The 20,479-nt window shown below is 47.3% G+C and overlaps 1 protein-coding gene across 1 annotated transcript in view; it reads left to right on the top strand.

Moving 5' to 3' along the window:
- The first annotated feature begins 442 nt into the window (after positions 1-442).
- CREG2 (cellular repressor of E1A stimulated genes 2) overlaps positions 443-20,479 on the top strand; it is a 32,603-nt gene continuing 12,566 nt past the window's right edge. Inside the window, exons 1-2 of the mRNA XM_025869035.2 lie at positions 443-990; positions 3,257-3,426. Coding sequence (XP_025724820.1) covers positions 574-990; positions 3,257-3,426 — 587 coding nt within the window. The 5' untranslated portion in view covers positions 443-573. The remainder of the gene's footprint in view (positions 991-3,256; positions 3,427-20,479) is intronic.

Below are 20,479 nucleotides of genomic sequence, written 5' to 3'. Positions count from 1 at the left end.
TCCTCTATAAAATGGTAACAATCTCTACCTTTGTCTGTTACAAAAATATAACGCCTGCTCCATGCCACGCACTGTTCTAAGCCTCTGCAGAGGTGAACTCATTTAATTGTCCCATCCATCACCCCTCTGAGCTAGATACTGTGGTTTGCTTGTTTTTCTAATAAAGAAACTGAGGCACAGACGGGTTAAGTGACTTGGCAGGGTCACAAATCTGGTGACTAGGGGAGTGTGTTGATTCGGGATTTGAACGCCCACCACCGTCTGGCTGCAGAATCCGTGCCATCCAACAGGAAACGAGCCCATCCCCGGACCTGGCACGCGGTGAGGGCTCTGCGCACGGCGGCTGCAGGACGTGCAGCGTGCGAGTGGAATCTGCTTTCCGGGGAGCCTGGACTTCTCAAGGCGGGCGTGAGGCGGCGGGGGCTTCCCGGGGTGAGGACCCCGCCCGGGAATCCTGCGGCGGTTGGAAGCCGAGCCCGAAGTTCCGCGCGTCCGGCGCAGGGGGGCGCTGCAGCTCTCGCCGGCCGCCCGCGCGCTCCAGGCGGTCCCCGCGGCAGGACGCGCCGCTGCAAGATGTCCGTGCGCCGCGGCCAGCGGCCCGCGCGGCCCGCCACCCGCCTCTCCTGGCTGCTGTGCTGCAGCGCCCTGCTGTCCCCCGCCGCGGGCTACGTGATCGTGAGCTCGGTGTCCTGGGCCGTCACCAACGAGGTGGACGAGGAGCTGGACAGCGCCTCCACCGAGGAGGCGCTGCCCGCGCTGCTGGAGGACTCGGGCAGCATCTGGCAGCGCAGCTTCCCGGCCTCCGCGCACAAGGAGGACGCGCACCTGCCGCCCCCGCCCGGCGCCGCCCGCGCCAGGCCGCCCCCCGCGCCGCCCGGGATGTTCTCCTACCGGCGCGAGAGCGGCCCGAGGCTGCGCCCCGGCACCGCCCGCTTCCTGGCCCACGCCAGCGCCTGGGGCTGTCTGGCCACCGTGTCCGCCCACGAGAAGGTAAGCCGCCCCGCCGGGAGCCGGCTGCAGGTGCGTGCCTCGCGGTGGCCTGGGGACGGGGAAATGCTAGCGACCGCCCCCGGGTCTCACAGACGTGCCCGGCGGGTTGGGTTGCACGGTGGACAGCGCATACATAACGGAACCAGATTGTGCTTTGCTTAACCTGGCAAAGGGGGAGGAGGGTGCTGACAGCCAGGCATCCTGCCAGGTGGATGGGCACTGAGGTGCAGTCTTGAGGTGGTCAAAGAGGCGTACACATAACCAGCGCCTGACCCGACACCTGCACAAAAGAAGCCAGACCCGCCTTTGGCATCACAGAGTGGTGCGGGCAGCCTCCCAGCCCACGGCACCCAACAGACCCGAACTTCGAGGTCACCTACTGACACTGGGGACTGGGAGAAAGACACCACGGGGGCTGTGGTGGAAATTGACATTTTGAAATATGGAACTCAAGAATTTTTCCGGAAAAGGAGGTTTAGGGTGCAAAGTGTATACATGCTGGAATGAGCTGTTTTCAGCTACAGTTTTATCATTCAGTTCGCAAATGTTTTACTCACCTGTTAGCCAGGTTTCCACCTTAAGCCAAAATGACATGGATAAATATGAGGATGTGCCATCCATAATTACACACCCTCCAGAAAGCTTTCAGGGCTGGAAAGATCCATATGAGGGTTTTATTACGGGGAGGTAGTTTGGAATCCTATTGAATTTATGCAAAACCAATTTTTTTGGAACATGTAGGTAGGTCACTGGGCAGCAAGCCAGCTCTGACCCAGGTATGGGTCTCACCCATCTGGAAACTGGCCAAGTCACTGAGTTGTCCACTTTGCTTTCCTCCTATATGAAACTTAGTGGTTGACTATGTAGTTTTGAAGTTCTTGTTTTACTCTTTAAAAATAAGTAAGTTTATTCTGATTATGGCAGTGATCTGAACCACTGTCACAGCATCCAGATGGTTTCTCAGTTATATATTATGCTCATAAGACACACCTTACAAGGATATGAAGCTGATCTTGGTTTAAAATACAAATTATTTTAGGGCACGTGGCTGGCTCAGTTAGAAGAGCATGCGACTCTCGATCTGGGGGTTGTGAGTTTGAGCCCCACGTTGGATGTAGAGATCACTTAAAGAAATAAATAAACTTTAAAAAAAAAAGAAGGAGCTAGATGGAGTGAATGTTTAAAAAAATACACAGATTGTTAAAAGCAATTAAAAGTCTGGTGCCAATGTACTGAAGATACTTTGACTTTCAACATCTCTTTTCTTAGCTTTGTTAGGAATTCCCCTTTCCAGTATTGACATTTAATCCAAATTCAGTACATTCAGGAAACATTTCCCATGTATACATCACGTGTGCGAAGCATGACTTGTAGGCAGTTATGACAAGCTGAAAAACAGTCTGTGAATTGAACTTATATTACCATTTTTGAAGACTCCTGATCATTGCATCTCCTTCAAAGATGAAAGCCATCCCTTATTCCAAGTCTACACACACTGCTACCATGTAACACTTTATGCAAAGACAGCCCCTGAGTTCTGAGCTCAGTGACAATAAAGAGCACTCTGTAAAGGGTAAATAAAGCTCATGAAGTTTGGGATGCAGGACGCAGCAGGGCTTGGGAAAACCTAAGAAGTATTTGCACATATGTCTGAGAACTTCACCTCCTCCACAGGATGATCATGAACAAAAGTAAGTGTAGCATGTTTCTGTGACTTCAGGGTGAGTTGCTGAATTGTATAATGAAATATTGATTACAATTAAAAAAAAAAAGAAAATGGCGTGGCTCTAAAAGAAACAGTAATAGAAAGTTCCCGGAGTCCAAAAATCACATAAGATATTAAAGTTAAGACCTAAGTTCTATCCCTGAAGTTTTCCAAAACCTTGTGAGAGTGGGCCCTCCACGGGCAGCATGTGGGAAGGGTTCTAGAACCGCTCCATAAATTTCATCGCCCCTCCCACAAATAACTTTAAATTTCGTAAAGGGAGTATTTTTCTATGTATATGCAGGAGCTTCAAGAATAATCCCCTAGCTGTTCTTCCAAACAGAATGCCCCTGCTCAGCACTTCCGTAGAAATTCTGGACCCATCCCTGGGTGAACTGGGTCAGCTGGGAACCACTGTGCCTTCATGTACTACCTGTTGAAACCATGGTGATGCCATGCCATCCCCGTGGCTATATTTCCTGGCCAGAGACACAAAGGAAGCTCCTGCCTCAGATCAATCCAAAACCCTGCATTGAAAAAGCCTTTTTCGCTGTTTGTTAGATCCCAGGACTGCCATTTGGGAACTGCCTGCCCATCAGCGATGGCCCCTTGAACAACAGCACTGGGGTTCCTTTCTTCTATGTGACACCCAGGGACCCTGCAGTGGCCGATCTGATGAAGAACCCCATGGCCTCCCTCCTGCTGCCGGAATCGGAAGGAGAATTCTGCAGGTAGACGAAGGGGTCAGTCTTGCCGGCACAGGTCCTCTGCATAAAGCAGAGAGACTATGGGGTGGGACCTCTCTGCGTCGCGGGACTTTAACAGGGTCCTGAGATGCAAAGTGATGTGTTCACCAACCTGAAGTGGAAAGAGTGGCTTTCTACTCCTTGGAATCAGATAAATAGAATTCCGCCACTTACCAAGCTCTGTGGTTGGGGGCAAGTGGCTTCAACTTTGGGAGCCTCGGCTTCCTCCTCTGTGAAATGGGAATAATAATTCCTACCTCATAGGGTGACTGGGAGGGTTGAGGTTCTTGTACCATACCTGGTGGGCAAATGGCAGCTCTTGTTATGATGGAAAAGGGGCAGGGAGGGGAGGTTGGGGAAGGAAGGATCCAGTAGTTGGTCTGTGAGGTCCACATAGCATGGAATCCATTTACCGCCCCCCAGCGGGCTCCCTTGTTCACTCTGTTTATCGTTCTTCAAATTAATTTCAAACCCACCATCCCCCTCCAAGACGTGTATGCACAAAGACCCCGAATTCTTTAACACACTTTTTCAAAAACTCTAAAAGAAAAGACACTTAAATGCAGATGGAACATTAACCCAGCACCACTGTGTAGAGCTTGAAATCGCATCCTGCCAAGCTTGTGTGGGGGCCACATGGCAGGAGCCCCCTGAGGAGCAGCCAATGCAGCAGGGAGCCTCAGCAGTCCCTTAACCCCCTGGACTCCGTCACTTCACTGTAAAAGGTAGTGACACTTTAGGAACTAGGATGGGATTCATCCCCATTCCAAAATTCTATTATCCTTTTTTTTAAAGATTTTATTTATTTGACAGAGAGGGACACAGTGAGAGAGGAAACACAAGCAGGAGGAGTGGCAGAGGGAGAAGCAGGCTTCCTGCTGAGCAGGGAGCCCGATGTGGGGCTCGATCCCAGGACCCTGGGATCATGACCCGAGCCGAAGGCAGACGCTTAACGACTGAGCCACCCAGGTGCCCCAAAATTCTGTTATTCTTTATGCAAAGCATAAAAAACATAGTAGGCAAACAAACTGATTAGTTCCTTGGGGGTTGGGAGGTGTTGATAATCAAAGCAACAACATGCTGTAAAATGCCACCCAGATAAAAGACCCTGTCGCTTACCCTTGGAACACTGACAAGGAGGGACTGCATTGGGCTGGAGACAGTTCAGCTGACCCACTTCCCCCTATAGGGTCTGGCAAAAAGGCAGGAAAAGGGGTGTTTCCTCTTTCATGGAATATTCTCTCTGTTCTTGGCCAGCCAAGCTTGCTGGCACCAGAAGTATATTCCCAGGATACCTTTCTAAACGTCGGGGAGTTCCTAAGTGAGGCATCCTAAAAGTCGTCACCAGGCCGGAGCATGTTGATGCCACACCTGCTCTTGGAGACACGGAGCAGAGTGCGCAGCCGCGGCAGTGCTCAGGGTGTGGGAGGAATTGTCAACTGGATGGTCCCAGGCGGAGGTCAGCTAGAGCTGAAAGCTGGCAGCCATGAGAAATCCGGCTTCGAGAGGTCCTCGCTAGGGTGGATCCAGGTCTATAAGAACTGGGTGAGCCCGTGTGCGCGGCCTGGAACCGTGCGTGCTGACCATCTTCAGGCGTGCAGACCCCCTACAGGAGGCGCAAACCTCAGGGCACCACAAGGGTAGCTGGCTGACGCAGCTCGGGACCCGAGGTGGCCCCCCCAGGCCCCAGGGCCACGGTGTCTCAGCATGCTTGTACGTCTGGCCTGGAAGAGGAGAGATGAGCTGCCACCCTTGGTACCCGGGTCTAGATCCTCATGCGAAACCACTTCTCAGAACTGCTCCCCCCCACCTTGCCCTGCTTAAGCTTCTGAAGTATTAAAATGGAGCTTAAAGAAATACACTCAAAAGTCAAGTTTAGCCATAGGAAGCACCGAAGCTCAGGTGACCGGCAGTGGGGCTGGTTGTCACCCCGAGGGCCCCTACTCCCAATATGAACTGCCTGCGCCCAGGTGTGTTTCCTCTGGGTGAGCTTCATCATCCAAGTTCAGCATTACATTTTGGGTTTTGCCTCCAGAATCTTGGGGATGTCGAGCACAGAGACTTCACAAGAGAGACAGGCCAACACTGGAGCCCTGAATAATCAAGCCAAGCGGGAGCTCTTCGGGCCACAGGAGCATAGCAAGGCGTCAGGTGGAAATGTCTGTGGCTAAGAACTACCCCTACACGCAAGAAGTTCAACGTTACGGGCTGGCAAGGCAATAACGGGCTGGCCCTCCTACTTGATCCCAGGGCCTAGAGGGATGGCCAGTGAGACCAGGGCTCTTTGTCAAGCACTCCAAAGCATTTCCTGCAGAGCAGCGGGATTAAAAAACAAAAACAAACAAAACAAAACAAAACTCCCATTTCTCATGATGATGATAAATCAAAGCCACCTGATCCTTTCACGTTCAGAAGGCTGCTCATCCTCCGAAAACCAAACATGGCCTTCAGTCTTTAAAGCTGGTGTCCTTGGGAATTGAAAACATGCAAAAGCATTTTCACCATCACATTTGGTGCATACTGTGTGCTCGTGGTCTTCTGCCGCTCTCTGTCCCTGGGGAGGGGCCGGGGCTACCCCATTTCTTCCCAAGTGGGCAGACAAATCCCGAACCTGTTCTTTCTGTGTGATGCATCCCGGGGCTCTGCAGGCCCCGAGGGCCATGCAAGGGTGAAGAGCCCGCAGCAACTGAACCACAAACCAAGGCCAGACAGGAAGGAAGCAACGTGTCCGCTGATGCTCTAGAGAAGGAAAAGAAGTGCCTTCCCAGCCCTCTCCTGAATGGCCCCTGGGGCATTTCAGCTACAGCCTGCCTCTGTGTGCATCAGGGTTGGCCCCGGTGCCTGCAGAGTCTGCACTGGGACAGGCTGGTGAACCCACTTTCACGGACAGGGCACAGCCCCAGAATGAGGGCTGAACACGGTTCCTGTCCGAGGGTGAGCCCGGTGCATCCGTTTCTACTGCGAAGGCAGGCTAATCGACCCTCTGCGTGTAGGACTCCGCACACAGATAGCTGGGTGTGTGTGTGTGTGTGTGTGTGTGCATATGCACACACGTGTGGGTACTATGACATGCATATCCAACTATTAGCCGTTCTGAGGGCGTATACGTCAGTCACCCCCACTGGTTCCCTCCCAGTCTGCTCTGTCACCTTGAATTCATCCTCAATCCAGCAGCTAAAGTGATCTTTCAGAACCCACTTCAGATCCTGGATTTCCCCTGATGAAATGCTTTCACTGGGAAAAAATATCAAAATCCTCAGTAATGGCCTAAGAGGCTGGGAGCCTGCGTCCCTCTCAAAATAGATAAGAGAGCCTGAGTCTTTGCTAATTGACTTAAGAGTGGACTGATATCATAGTTTTATTAATTTGAGAGGTTTAACCTAAAAGCTTGTTGTCATCAAAGCTGATATAGGTGTTTGGCATACAGCTAAGAAATGTGCTTTTTCATTGAGATATAATTGACATCTAACATTATATGAGTTTAAGGTGTACAACGTGTAGATTTCATACATACACTGTGATTTCAACCACCAAAGTGTTCGCTCAGTGTTCACCTCTATCACGTCCCATAATTACCATTTATTTCTTGTGGTGAGAACATTTAAGATCTGGTCTGCTAGCAACTTTGACATATATAATATAGTATCATTGCCTGTGATCACTGTGGTGTGCATTAGCTGTCCGAAACTTACCCATCTTCCAGTCACACGTCTGTATCCTTTGACTGACATCTCCCCGATTTCACCCAATCTTCAGGCCCTGGTAACCACCGTCCTACTCTCTGTTTTCGTGAGTTTGGCTTTTTTTGGATTCCACATGTAAATGAGATCATACATATTTGTCTTTGTCTGACTTTTCTCGCTCAACATAATGTCCTCAGGGGCCATCTATGTTGTCCCAAATGGCAGGGTTTCCTTTTTCTCTTGGCTAAGGAATATTCCACTGTATATGTAAGAAGTGTTTTTCATTCAGTAATGCCACATGTATGTTGACACAGATCATGCCTCCCAAAAATGGTACTTGGGTCTATCAACTGGCCTGTAAATTAACGATAAAGTTGGATCTAAACTGCTACGTGTGGGGCGCCTGGGTGGCTCAGTCGGTTAAGCGTCTGCCTTCAGCTCAGGTCATGATCCCGGGGTCCTGGGCTCGAGCCCTGCATCGGGCTCCCGGCTCCGCGGGGAGCCTGCTTCTCCCTCTCCCACTCCCCCTGCTTGTGTTCCCTCTCTCGCTGTGTCTCTCTCTGTCAAATAAATAAATATTTAAAAAAAAATAAACTGCTATGGGTGAAGGACATCAAGTATCCAAAACTCTCAGGAATTTTAATGGTGACGAAAATACACAGCAGATGTCCTTTCCTTAACTGAAGCTGGGCGAGGCCAATATCTTGAGAATAAGCAAGGGAACAAGTATTTCTCCATATTGTACAGGTTTACAGGGACCTTGAAGAGTTTTTCAGTGAATCGGTAAAATTCAGCCTGGGATACTCGCTCCATCCCATCTAGTTATGGGATTTACCCCAAACTTTTTACCACCCTGATCCTCTAGTCCCTGAACGTACCCTAAAATATCACAGTGAGGTTTACTAGATTTAATTGCACACAGTTGTCTTGACTCCCACCCCAGGGCATGTTGGATTGGGTGCTATTACCCTGCCCTTCTTCCTGGAGGAGATCATTTGGAAAGGGAATCTGACTGGATAATTAGCAGAAAGCGACTTTCAGTACCGAAAAAGGGCAGGATTGGTGGTTTCTAAGGGACCAAGCTCAGGTTTCCCAGCTCAGGTTAACATGACAAATTGAGAATAAGATTCCAGTGTACAAGATTCAGCAGCGATGAGCAACCCCCTGCTCTCTCATTTTCCTCTCCCCTCAAACCTGTAGAGATGCTCTTATGCCTACGTGAATTTATACTCAGACCAGAGGCCCAGTTGTATGAACATCCAGCAAATAATGATTGACAAGGAAAGCCCACTGGACATATTTCTGCTGCAACATCTTTCTTTACAGAGTGCAGGCTTGAACACTGTGGGGTTTAGGTTTTGCATCTTCTCAGAGAGCCAAGGCGAGGGAAGCCCTCCGGGCCAGGGGGGGGCTCTTCTTTGGAGTGACATTAAGCTCATTGGCATTAGAGGAATTTTCATTTTGAAGAATCTGGAAATAAATAGAACCAAAAGGGGCTTATCAGATGCTTTTCCTGGCAATGAAAAAAAATTTGATTGATAGTTGAGACACAGGCTAGGTTTCTACTCAATTATCAAGAAAGGAGGATCTGAGGGGCGCCTGGGTGGCTCAGTTGGTTAAGCATCTGCTTTCGGCTCAGGTTATGATCCCAGGTTATGATCTGCCTTTATGCCACGAGCGCAGGATAAATGCTTGGCGGGCACACGCAATTAAAATAGTGTACTGAGTTTAATCGTTCCTTCTTTGCAGAAAATATCAAGAAATATGAATGTCTCTTAGCCTGCATCTTTTTAACTGTTCTTGTAGGAAGAAAAGATAACGTTGAGCGGTAGCTAAAAACCTCAGCCCAGCCCAATTCCAAATGCAGGCTCTGGGATTTGTGCCCCTAGAGCTGTGTGTGGAAGGCACTCTTTTCTGTCATTCTGTAGAAGAGTTCAGTCAAGTGAACACACAGAGTGAGCATGTGCTTGCAACAGCTTGCCTGCTAACGGCCAAGATGTATCTCCGTCTGCCCTCTGTCTACCTGAGACATGACATGCATTTCAAAGCGCAGGGCCCAGCCCTCATCAGATAAAGAAGCTGAATTCAATTTCTCTTCACTGAATTTTGTTCATTCCCTTTGAAGGCAACATACAAATCTTCTAAATAGACGGCTCTCTGTCCAGATTCATGTTGCCTTTTCTCCCTTGCCTGCACATCCCTAAAACCCTGAAGCTAACATTAACCTGAGTTGCTTTTAAAAGAGCTGTCTGGGAGTGAAGGGAGCTGTGTGGAGAGAAGGCTTCCTGAGCAGGTGTTTGGGTACTCTCTCCTGTCTTCCACTCATTTCCATGGTCAGCGCTCCCAGGCACCTGCAGCCACCTCTTTGCCCGAAATTTCATTTCAGCTCCATGAAGGTCTGTCCCCATGGTTCCCAGGGCACTCAATTCATAGGTCCACTGATGATTCTGGTTCCTCTACCTTTATACTACCTCTTTCCCACATCTCTGACTACCTCTCCCCATCAGTCACCTGTTAGAGGTGATTCCACCTTGAGCCGAAATGATATGAATTCATGATAAGGATGTAACTCCCCTAAACATACACCTTCCAGAAAGCTTTTAGAGTTGTTAAGATAGAGGTAAGAGTTTTATTACAAGGCCCTTAGCCTCTGGAAATTGCTAATCTATTTTGTGTATCTATTCAATGTGCCTATTCTGGACATTTCCTATAAGTGGAATTATATAATACATGCTTTTTATGACTGATTTCTTTCACTTAGCTTGATGCTTTGTCGATGCAAAATGAGCAGATCTTTTAGAATCTCCAACAGGAAGAAAGAGCATTTTATTTGAGCCCAAGTTAGGATAGCTGCCTGGGAAATATGCTCTTCATAGGGAAGAAAGTACTCTAGAGAATGAATTGTTTTTACCAGGTTATATACTTCTTACATCCCGTAGAAGCTCAAAAGATTATGGATTAGCATATAGGCAGGAATCAAGAGTTTTGTCATCAAGGAATTCAGGGAACAGGAACATTGATCAATAGCTCAAGGACAAGAAGGTTTTCCTTTAGACTACTCCTTCACAAAGCAGATGCATAGTGCATGCACGGTGGGCCATAAATCAGGCTTCTAGGTTGAACAAAGTTTATGTACAGTCATGCTGACATAGAAAGAAATCTAGAATGGTTTCCCTTGTGGATCTTTAGAGAGTTTTTCTCTCATCAGCTTTCAGGGTTCATTATGTTTTAGCATGTATCAATACTTCATTCCTTTTTATGGCCAAATCCCATTTTATTGTATGAATATACCACATTCTATTTACCTATTTTTATTGATCTATTCATCAGTTGATGGACATTTGCTTCCATGGTTTGGCTATTATGAATTATGCTACTATGAATATTTGTAAGTTTTTGTATGGACTTTTTTTTTTTCAATTCTCTTTGGTATCCACCTAAGAGTGGAACTGAACTGCTGTGTCATATGGTAACTGTATGTTTAACTTTTTGAGGGACTGAATGTTTTTTTCACCAGTTGTGCCATTGTATCTTCCCATCAGCAACGTATGAGGTGTCCAGTTTCTCCACATCCTCACCAACACTTGTTATTGTCTGCCTTGTTTATGATGGCCATCCTAGTGGCTATGAAGTGGTATCTCATTGTGGTTTTGATATGTGTTTCCCTAATGACTACTAATGTTAAGCATCTTCTCATGTTCTTATTAGCTATCTGTATATCTTTTTTGGAGAACTATTTAATGCCTTTACCCGCTTTTTATTGGGCCATTTCTCTTTCTATTATTCAGTTGCCAGAGTTCTTTCTATATTCTGGATATGATCCTCATCAGATGTATAATTTGCAGATATTTTCCTAAATAATTTTTGTCTAATTTTCTCTTCTTTTTGTCATTGGAAGAAATAGAAAAACTCAGGATTCAATATTGACATTTAAATTCTAGGGCACCTGGGTGGCTTTCTGCCTTCGGCTCAGGTCATGATCCCAGGGTCCTGGGATCGAGCCCCACATCGGGCTCCCTGCTCTGCGGGAGGCCTGCTTCTCCCTCTGCCACTCCCCCTGCTTGTGTTCCCTCTTTCTCTCACTATCTCTCTCTCTCTGTGTGTGTCAAATAAATAAATAAAATCTTTTTAAAAATAAATAAGATCTTAAATAAATAAATAAATAAGTTCTGTATAGTGTCCTTTTCCTTCTATAAGCTGGGTCTCCCCCATCAGAAAAGGACATAATTGAGATAACTTGCCTGAGATAATACAGAAATGTACCTAAATTATCTAATGTAGAATGGTAAGAAATGTCTAAGAAAAAAGATTTTAATTATTTGGATAACAAAGGAATTTGGGAGGGAAAGCTGTTATTCTAATAATGTAGCGATGCGGTGGGGAGATAACAGTAAGTTCAATTAAACATTAACTGAATTAGGCATACTGGGTACAAAGGAACATCCTAAATATTGTGATGAAACTAGGAAGTTTTTCTTTCAAACGACATTTACCGAGCACTGCCTGTGTGCCAGGCAGTGGCCATGTGCGTAAAGGGCCCCTAACTGTTAAAGGCACCCTCTCCACAGTAGGGGAGATGAATAGAAATCCACACGGTAGCTGTGGTTTCCACCAGCTTAGCATCTCCACTTCACATCTGTCCACCATTTCCATCTCATCCAAGCCAACCTGACCTGTCCTTCAAAATTAAGACACTGAGGAACCTGGGTGGCTCAGTCCATTAAGCATCGGACTCTTGATTTCTGCTCAGGTCATGGTCTCAGGGTCCTGAGATGGAGCCCCAGGTTGGGCTTTGCCCTCGGGGCGGAGTCTGCCTGAGATTCTCCCTCTCCCTCTGCCCCTCCCCCGTTTGCACGCTGTCTCTCCCTCTCTTTCTCTAGAGTAAATAAATAAACATAAAAAACAAAAACAAGGAAGACGCCAACCTCTTGAAAGTCGTTTCTTTCTTTGCCTCTTCCTTCCCATGTTAAAGCTGTGTTCACATTTTCTAGTCCCAGTACTTACCAGTTAGTTCATTCCCCAGGGTGCACTTCATTTCTGCCTGCCTCTTGAGGAGAGCCCCAGGTCCCAGCCCCCGAGGACTGCCCAGGCCCAGGACCCCCTGCTCTGGGAAGCCAACTCCCCTGCACCCAGGTCTGCCAGGACAGCAGGGTGTTTGCACGTTCCCCACTTGCTGATCCTAGTTCGCTCTCCACTGCCGTTCTGCCCTGTTCCCCTTGAGGTGTCTGCAGAGCAGGAAGTGCTGAGGTTGACTGGGCTGCAGGCACATGTGATTCTCGAAGAGGCAAAGCTTTCCCTGTAAGAGGGGACAGGGCTCCAGACTGTTTAGCAGTACTTACAGCCTGTGAGGGCCTGGGCCGAGGCTGCCGCCTTCCATCCTGCAGGTTAGGAGCTGCTGAGAGCTGGAGGGCAGACGTGGAGGGTGCAGGGTTTGGTCATCCCCGCCGCCTCCCCCCCGCCCCGCCCATGCATGGTCTGTGCAGACAGACAGCTCTACTCCCCACTGAGCGCACACAACCTCCGGTTCCGGCTCCTCTCGAGCTGCCTTCTTTGCTTCTCTCCGTTCAAGTGAGTGAAGTGTCGGAGCGCCAGGCAGCTTCTCTTGCTTAATTCATTGTTCACTGCACATCTCTGGGCAAGATGGACAGTAGGGCTTGGGGAAGGACAAGTGAACGTGCAATGCCGGACAGTGTCATCAGAGAGCTTGGATGTGACCTCTGAGGCTAGAGCCCCAACGACTAGGTCATTGTAACACCAAGGGCCAAAGCAAAACACACTCTGAGGGCTCCTGTGGTCTGTGGAGCCTCTGCAGGGAGTTGCTGTGCTCTTTCTGAGGCAGGAGCCGTGGTGGATCTAAGAAGCACAGGTTGCCTGAGCTGAGCAACCAGCCCCGCGAGCCCAGGACGGGCTTCCGGCGGTGCGGGCAGAATGGCAGAGGGGGCTTGGGTGGAATCTTGGAAGTGGTCTCAGGGCAGCATCCAGTCAGAGGCTAGCCCTGCAGGTGAGGAGCTGCCAGGGTCCCCCAGCCCCCATCTCAGAAGATCACATGGCATCCCCGCTCCAGTCACTGGCTGCCTCCCATTGCAGGCATGGAGAACACCGCTGCTCCTTACCTCCCGCCTCCCACCACACTGCTGGGCATCCCTTCCAAGCTCCGTGTCTCCTGCCTATGCCTTTCTTTTCTTCCCTGAGTCTCAGCAACCTCCACAAACAAAACCAAACTCTTCCGTGTCTTCTGCCAGTACCAGGATCCAAAATGCAACATCATCAACATGCAACAAAAAACAACATCAAGGAGGCTGCCATTTACAGGATTGTACCCACTTACTTCTCGTCCCTCCTGCACGCCAGCCTGGGTGCACCAGGGAGGGGGCCTTGCCTTGTCCTGATCATCAAGACTCATTCATGTGCTTTCCTAAACAGAAGAGCAGCCCTTCCTGAGCTGTGCTGGCTACCCTCCACCCCTCCCCCACCAACCGGGTCCTCTCCCCCAGTCACACAGAGACGCAGCAATTCCTGGCTAGCTGCAGTCAGCTATTGTTTCTTTTTAGGAGTGATTTTATTTTCTTGCTCCATTAGGAGCCAAGGAATGCCATTAAGCTGGAGTCAGAGGTCAGGTAATAGCAGATGGGGTATCAGAAGGGGCTGCTGTGCAAAATGATAACCAGGAGCAAGAAGTAAATGGACAGACGTGGGTGGGGGAGGTACAGTAGGAGAGGCAGTTCCTTTCCTGCCCGTGCTGCACACATCCCCCGTCTGGGGATGGACCAGCAGGGCCCTGACTAATCCAGAAAGAACAAGACCACCAGTGGATTCCAGATTTCACACCAGCAAGGTCTTTTTCATTATTTTACTCTATAACCCATTTTCTTGCCTTTTTGAGCTTCTGGAAACTGCCTGCATTCCTTGGCTTGTGGCCCTTTCCACCCTCAAAACCAGCAATGGCCAGTGGTCTTTCTCTCTGACACTCTGTTTTGTCTCTCCCTATGACCTTTAAGGACCCCTGTGACTGCATTGGGCCCAGCCAGATAATCCAGGATAATCTCTCTATCTAATACCAGCTGATTAGCCGCCTTAATTTCCCTTTGCCATATAAGGTGACACAGTCACATGTTAGGATGCAAACATCTTGGGGGGGGCATTATCCTCCCTACCACAGGTGGAAAGGAAATTATAGTGAGGCTAGCCTGGGTTGCCCACTGCGAAAAGGGAAAGTTTTCTGTTTACCCATTTAAATACAGAATCTCCTTTTTTTTTTTTATTTTGTTCAGTTAACGAACATATAGTACATCATTACATAATCTCCTTTCTATTCTGTGTAATCACCACCAGTGGAGAAGTAAAATGCTCCCTATTTAAATATGATGGCCCCTATTTAAATTCAGTAATGACTTACTTATGAATACTAATTCGTTGCTTTCATCAAAGAGCAATTTCTGAAGAAATTAGCTTTAATAGTGAACAAAGCATTAGGTACACCTGATGACAGTCTTGTCCAGTAGATGCAAATTTAGTTCCTATTTACTGTTCTTGCTTATTTTCTCCTGTCTCAGGTATTTTTACAAAGTTCAATGTAGATTCGGTTTTTGTAGTTATTATGTGGATTGCTTCCCAAAATTCTTTCATCTTAACCCACAAGAGAAATTCACAATTCAGCAGCTACATTTTTGCAGTGTCCTAAACACAGCAGACTATAACACTTTCAAATGGTACAGTGTTCCCACATGAAGCAACTGACCTGAAAATGTGGGCATGTCCACTCTTTCTCTTGTTAAAACTCAACAGACTGTGTAATACAGAAAAGCTTCCAGACAGGTGAAAACAAGTTCCTTAAATATAAGCAAAACATATGCTTTTCTCAACAAATGTACCTTTCTCGAGATTTCAATGCAGTTTAACGGGTGAGAATGAGTTTTAATGAATCATGCCTCAAGGCTTCCATTTTATGATACAAGCCATCTGGGAGAAGAGGATCTAGGAGTCTGCCTGGCCAGCTGTGTTGGGAGCCCTCAAACCTCCCTGGGGCACGAGGATTCGCTAAGACGACTCACAGGACTCAGGAGCTCTTGCTTTACGGCAGTGAAAGGATACAGATCAAGGTCATCAAAGGCAGAGTCCAAGAGAAAGCAGACCCAAGCTTCCAGGAGTCCCTCCCCGTGGAATTACTTGGAGATGCACTTAATTCTCCCAGCAACGGGGCATAACAACACACCAGAGAAGCTCACCTGAGCCTTGAGACCCAGGTTTTTCCTGTAATTCAGTCACGTGGGTGCTACAGTTGTCCACAGGACTGATTTTAGCTACTCAGTCTCTGGGCCCCAGGAGGTCAAATTGGCCCTGTGCGGCCCAGGGCCTCGGACATACAAAAACACTCTCACAGAGGAGGATATATCAGGGCACCAGAAGTGATCTTCCAGGAGCCAGTCAAGGGCTAGTCCTCCTGAAACAGGCCTCTCTGTGGAATGCGCAGGGTTTGAGCAGCTGTGGCCCGCTGAGTTAGCTCTTTAGCATGTACCAGGCCATCATGAGAGGGGACCTACATCACGTGAATATCGTGGGGATTAAGCAAGTCAGATGCCTTAAAAGATAGGTCATGTTATGTAAAGAAGATATGTAAATGTCAAATAACGATACCTGATTTCAAAGAGGAAAATAGAAATGATAGCATTTTCTCAAGCAGTAATCAATTATAAAACAAAACAAATGGATTGGTAACTAGGTAGGTAGATTTGAAATGAAATGCACAGCCCGGCTAGAAACTGTCAAGGTTCTTCTAGTGGGGACAGCTTTTACCATGATGCCAGGGGACATCATAGTATTAGGATGGTAAAAATACACAAACAGGGGTGCCTGGGTGGCTCAGTCAGCTAAGCATCTGCCTTCAGCTTGGGTCATGAACCCGGGGTCCTGGGATCAAGCCCCACATCTGGCTCCCTGTTCAGTGGGGAGTCTGCTTCTCCCTCTGCCCCCACTCATGCTTGCTCTCTCTCTCTCTCTCTCTCCCCCTCTGAAATAAATAAATAAAATCTTAAAAAAAAAATACGCACACTTCTAGGCGCCAGCTAGAGTGTCTTTCCCACATCTCCTTGGGCTCCTTAGACACCGAGGCTCCCAACGGAGGGAGAGGATCTGCCACACACATAACTGGTCTCCATTTTAAGCTTAAAAAAGAAAATACTTCTAAGATTTTATAAGTTAACTCCCACCTACATTATATATTATCTACTACAGCCCTAATTTAATCCCTTCCATCCCATAACATCCTCCCTCTGCAACAAATGTGGCCCGAGAGGCAGAGGAGGAGGCTTTTGGTGCCCTCACCATTTCAGAGTCACCGTTCAGTCCCTACCATCTTTGTATTAGCCCAGGCTATCATCACAAACTGGGGGACTGGGAGGCCGAAACAACAGAAATTTATTTTTTCACAGGTCAGGAGGCTAGAAGTCCAAGACTAAAGTGTCAGCAGGGTTGGTTTCTCTTGAGGCCTCTCTCCTGGGTTTGAAGATGGCCTCCTTCTTGCTTGGTCCTCACGTGGGCTTCCCTCTGCATGCCCCTCCCTGCTCTCTTCTTATAAGATCAGCAGTCCCATCGGATGAGGACACAACCCTTATGACCTCATTAACCTTAAGTAATTAATGAACCTTAATTACTTCTCTTAAGACCCTGTTTTCAAATACAGTCCCACTGGGAGTTTGTGCTTCACCATTGGAATTTGAAGGGCACACAGTTCAGTCCATAGCAATCTTCTTGATATTTCATGATCAATACCACTACCAATCGAGGCTGTACAATTCCAGGACTTTCCAGCCACTCCATCCTTTCAGTCCCCAAGACAGTTGAGAAGCAACAGCAACACTCTCTGAGGGCTTACTACACGCCAGGCACTGTTCTCATTACGTTATGTGAATTCATGCATTTAATCCTCATGGAGGGGTTCCAGGGGACGCGATGAACAGCCTCACAGTCTAAACCAGGGGTCGGAAAATGTTTTCTGGAGGGGGAGGATGGCAAATTTTGTAGGTGTGGTAGGCCGTACAGTTTCTGTCACGACTCCTGAACTCTGCCGTTGGGGTGTGAAAACAGCCACGGGCAAATGAATGTGACTGTCCTCCAATACAACTTTTTTCAAGTAGACTGAAATCCAAATTTCATATAGATTTCACATGTCCTAAAATAGTGCTCTTCTTTTGATTTTTCTCATTCCTCTAACAATGTAAAATCCATTCTCTGTCAACGCCAAACAGAAATAGGTGACAGGGGGCACCTGGGTAGCTCAGTCGTTAAGCCTCTGCCTTCGGCTCGGGTCATGGTCCAGGGGTCCTGGGATCGAGCCCCACATCGACGAGCTCCCTGCTCCGCGGGAGGCCTGCTTCTCCCTCTCTCACTCCCCCTGCTTGTGTTCCCTGTCTCGCTGTGTCTCTCTCTGTCAAATAAATAAATAAAATCTTTGGGGGGAAAAAAGTGTTAAAAAAAAAAAAGAAAGAGGTGACAGGCAATCATTTGCCTGGTCTAAACCAAATGAGAAATAAAAGAGTAAAGCAAAGTCTCACCTTTAACATCGATCAAGCCAACGTGGAGAATGTGGGCAAGGAAACTTCCAAACTGACAGATTTACAAAGTCTGCCGCGCTTCACCCTAGACCTCCCTGAGCTGCGGCTGGTCTTTCCAGTTTAGGGCAGAGATGAGTAGAATAGAATGGTTACTTCCTGTAGGGTGATGTCCAGTATCTTCTTTCAGATTCACCAATTAATTGAAGTCTGAGTAGTGGAGAGAGTCAAGAGTGTTATCCTGGGGAACCCCCCTCATCACAGGACCAAGAAATCTCCCGGTCTCCCCACACCGACACCTCACAACACCACTATGAGGCAGGGACTCTTCATGTCTGTTTCCTATGTGTGAGGAAACTGAGGCATAAAGAGGTTGAGTCACAGACAGGATTCAAGTCTAGGAGACTGATTAGGAGCCCACGCTTTTTTGTTTTTTAAAGATCTTAAAGTAATCTCTATCCCCCACCTGGGGCTCGAACCCACAACCCTGAGATCAAGAGTCACACGCTCCACCAACTGAGCCAGCCAGGTGCCCCAGGAGCCCATGCTCTTAACCACCTCACTATATGTCTTTCACGTCCTCCTGCATTTACCGTATATCAGAATGCTCAGCCCTGCAGACTGTACAAGACAGACAGGGAAAGAGTACTTTATCTCTCTTTTTTCTGAATGTACCTGGCCTTAAGCAAAAGGGAAATGCAAGCTGTCTCCCGCTTCCTTCTCTCCCTTGATGTGGTGGAGAACAGTCCATTTTCTCATTTAGCCTTCGATAATGAAATGTGGTGCCAGAAAATCTTTCGAGGCTATAGACTGATGGGGAAGGGAAATGATTCAGTCTGCCTCGAAGAGCTCTATCTTGAACCTGCGCGCATTAACGTTTATATGAGAACACCGTTCATTACTTCCTTATGATGCTCCTCGTGCTTTTACACACCTTTGAGCTCTGTGAAGAAGGTGGGCAAGAAATTAATGTCCTCACTTTACAGAAGAGGAAACTGAGGCTCCGTCCATGGGGCTTCAGCTCACAAGGTCAGTGGCAGCACTGAGAGCAGACACCGTGCACTTCCTGTGATTTAGCTACTCCGCATGGCCCCACAATACAGCGGGACATCACTCAGCATCAGAGCTGCAGTTTTCCAGCCCCTTCTCGATGCTCAGTGGACAGAAATGGTAGGAAAATGTTTGAGAATTCTGTGAGTATATAGACCTCACAGCATGTACTTCTCCAAATAAAATGTTCACAATTTAATTTTTAGGTGGAAAAAATAAGATAAAAGCTCTATGTATGATATAATCCCAAGTTTATTTTAAAACACACTTATTTTTATTTTCTAACATATATTTTTATAGTCTCCAAATCTTCTATATGGAAACTGATTGTGTTTTTATCTTAAAAAAAAGAAATACAGGGGCGCCTGGGTGGCTCAGACGGTTAAGCGTCTGCCTTCGGCTCAGGTCATGGTCCCTGGGTCCTGGGATCGAATCCCACATCGGGCTCCCTGCTCCTTGGGAGCCTGCTTCTCCCTCTGTCTCTCTCTCTCATGAATAAATAAATAAAATCTTAAAAAAAAAGAGAGAGAGATACACTACAACTACAGACTTCATCAATCTAAAAAAAATAGTAGGAAGAAAAACCTTCTTTTAAATGCACACTCATAAGAAACAAAAAGAAATCCCCAGAGGTCAAAAATTAAGATGGAACAAAAAAACCAGAACCAGCACTTCTCTAGTGGGGTTTACCAGTCTGAGAAAAATAGAGGCTTAGGGTTTTTTTAAAGATTTTTTTTTTTTAATTTATTAGAGAGAGAGCAGGGAGAGAGGGAGAAGCAGACTCCCCACTGAGAGGAAGCCCGATGCAGGACTCGATCCTAGGCCCTGGGAGCAGGACCTGAGCCAAAGGCAGACACTTAACGGCCTGAGCCACCCAGGCGCCCAGAGGCTTAGGTTTTAATACAACTAGAAAGAAGAAACAATAGCTTGGGCTAGGTCAGATGGAGAGTTAGAAATAAAGTCCCTGTATAAAATCAGACCTCCAAAGAGCTACACTTTAATCTTTCACTTAAAGATTGGGAGATCTTATTCATTTTAGATATCCTTATCTTATAATCAATGAAGTATATCTTGGGTATCTATTTCTAATATTTCTGTTTCTATTGGCTCTTGCTTCTTCCTGTGAATTATGGACTGAGCTCATCTTTAACAAGGCTTTGTCTAAGAATCCTTTCAGGATTTCCCCAGCGTTACTGAACAGTCCAAGAGAAAACAAAACACAGATACTGAATAGTTAAGGGTCCCTCAACAAAACCATCAAAGCTGATCACCTTAGAGTAAAGTCCACTAGTCGGAAAGCCATACCTATGCAGTCAGAATTTCTAAGTGGCTCTGGGATGCCACATTTTAAATATGGATAAACAGCCAAGGAAAGCATTTGAGGAAAATCTCTACCATGCAAAATGAACAGATAAAAAGAACTAAGGAAAATTAATACAAAGAGAAGGAAGCAGTTTTTCAGGAGGGAAGACAATATATTGCAGAAGAATGGGCTTTAAAATAAAAACACTCAATGAGGACAAAAAGAATTCTTTTTTTTTTTTTTAAAGATTTTAAATTTATTTATTTCAGAGAGAGATAGTAAGAGATCAAGAGTGAGCGGGGAGGAGAGGGAGAAGCAGGCTCCCCACTGAGCAGGGAGCCCAACACGGGGCTCGATCCCAGGACCCTGGGATCACGACCCAAACCAAAGGCAGACGCTCGACTGACTGAGCCACCCAGGCGCCCCTCGACTCTAATGCCCATAAGCTACCCTTA

Source organism: Callorhinus ursinus, unplaced genomic scaffold, assembly GCF_003265705.2.
Source record: "Callorhinus ursinus isolate GAN/ISIS: 27379988/994484 unplaced genomic scaffold, GSC_fseal_2.0 scaffold10, whole genome shotgun sequence".
Classification (NCBI taxonomy): Eukaryota; Metazoa; Chordata; class Mammalia; order Carnivora; family Otariidae; genus Callorhinus; species Callorhinus ursinus.
The sequence above is the reverse complement of the archived record's forward strand: the minus strand, read 5'-3'. Positions and strand labels throughout refer to the sequence as shown.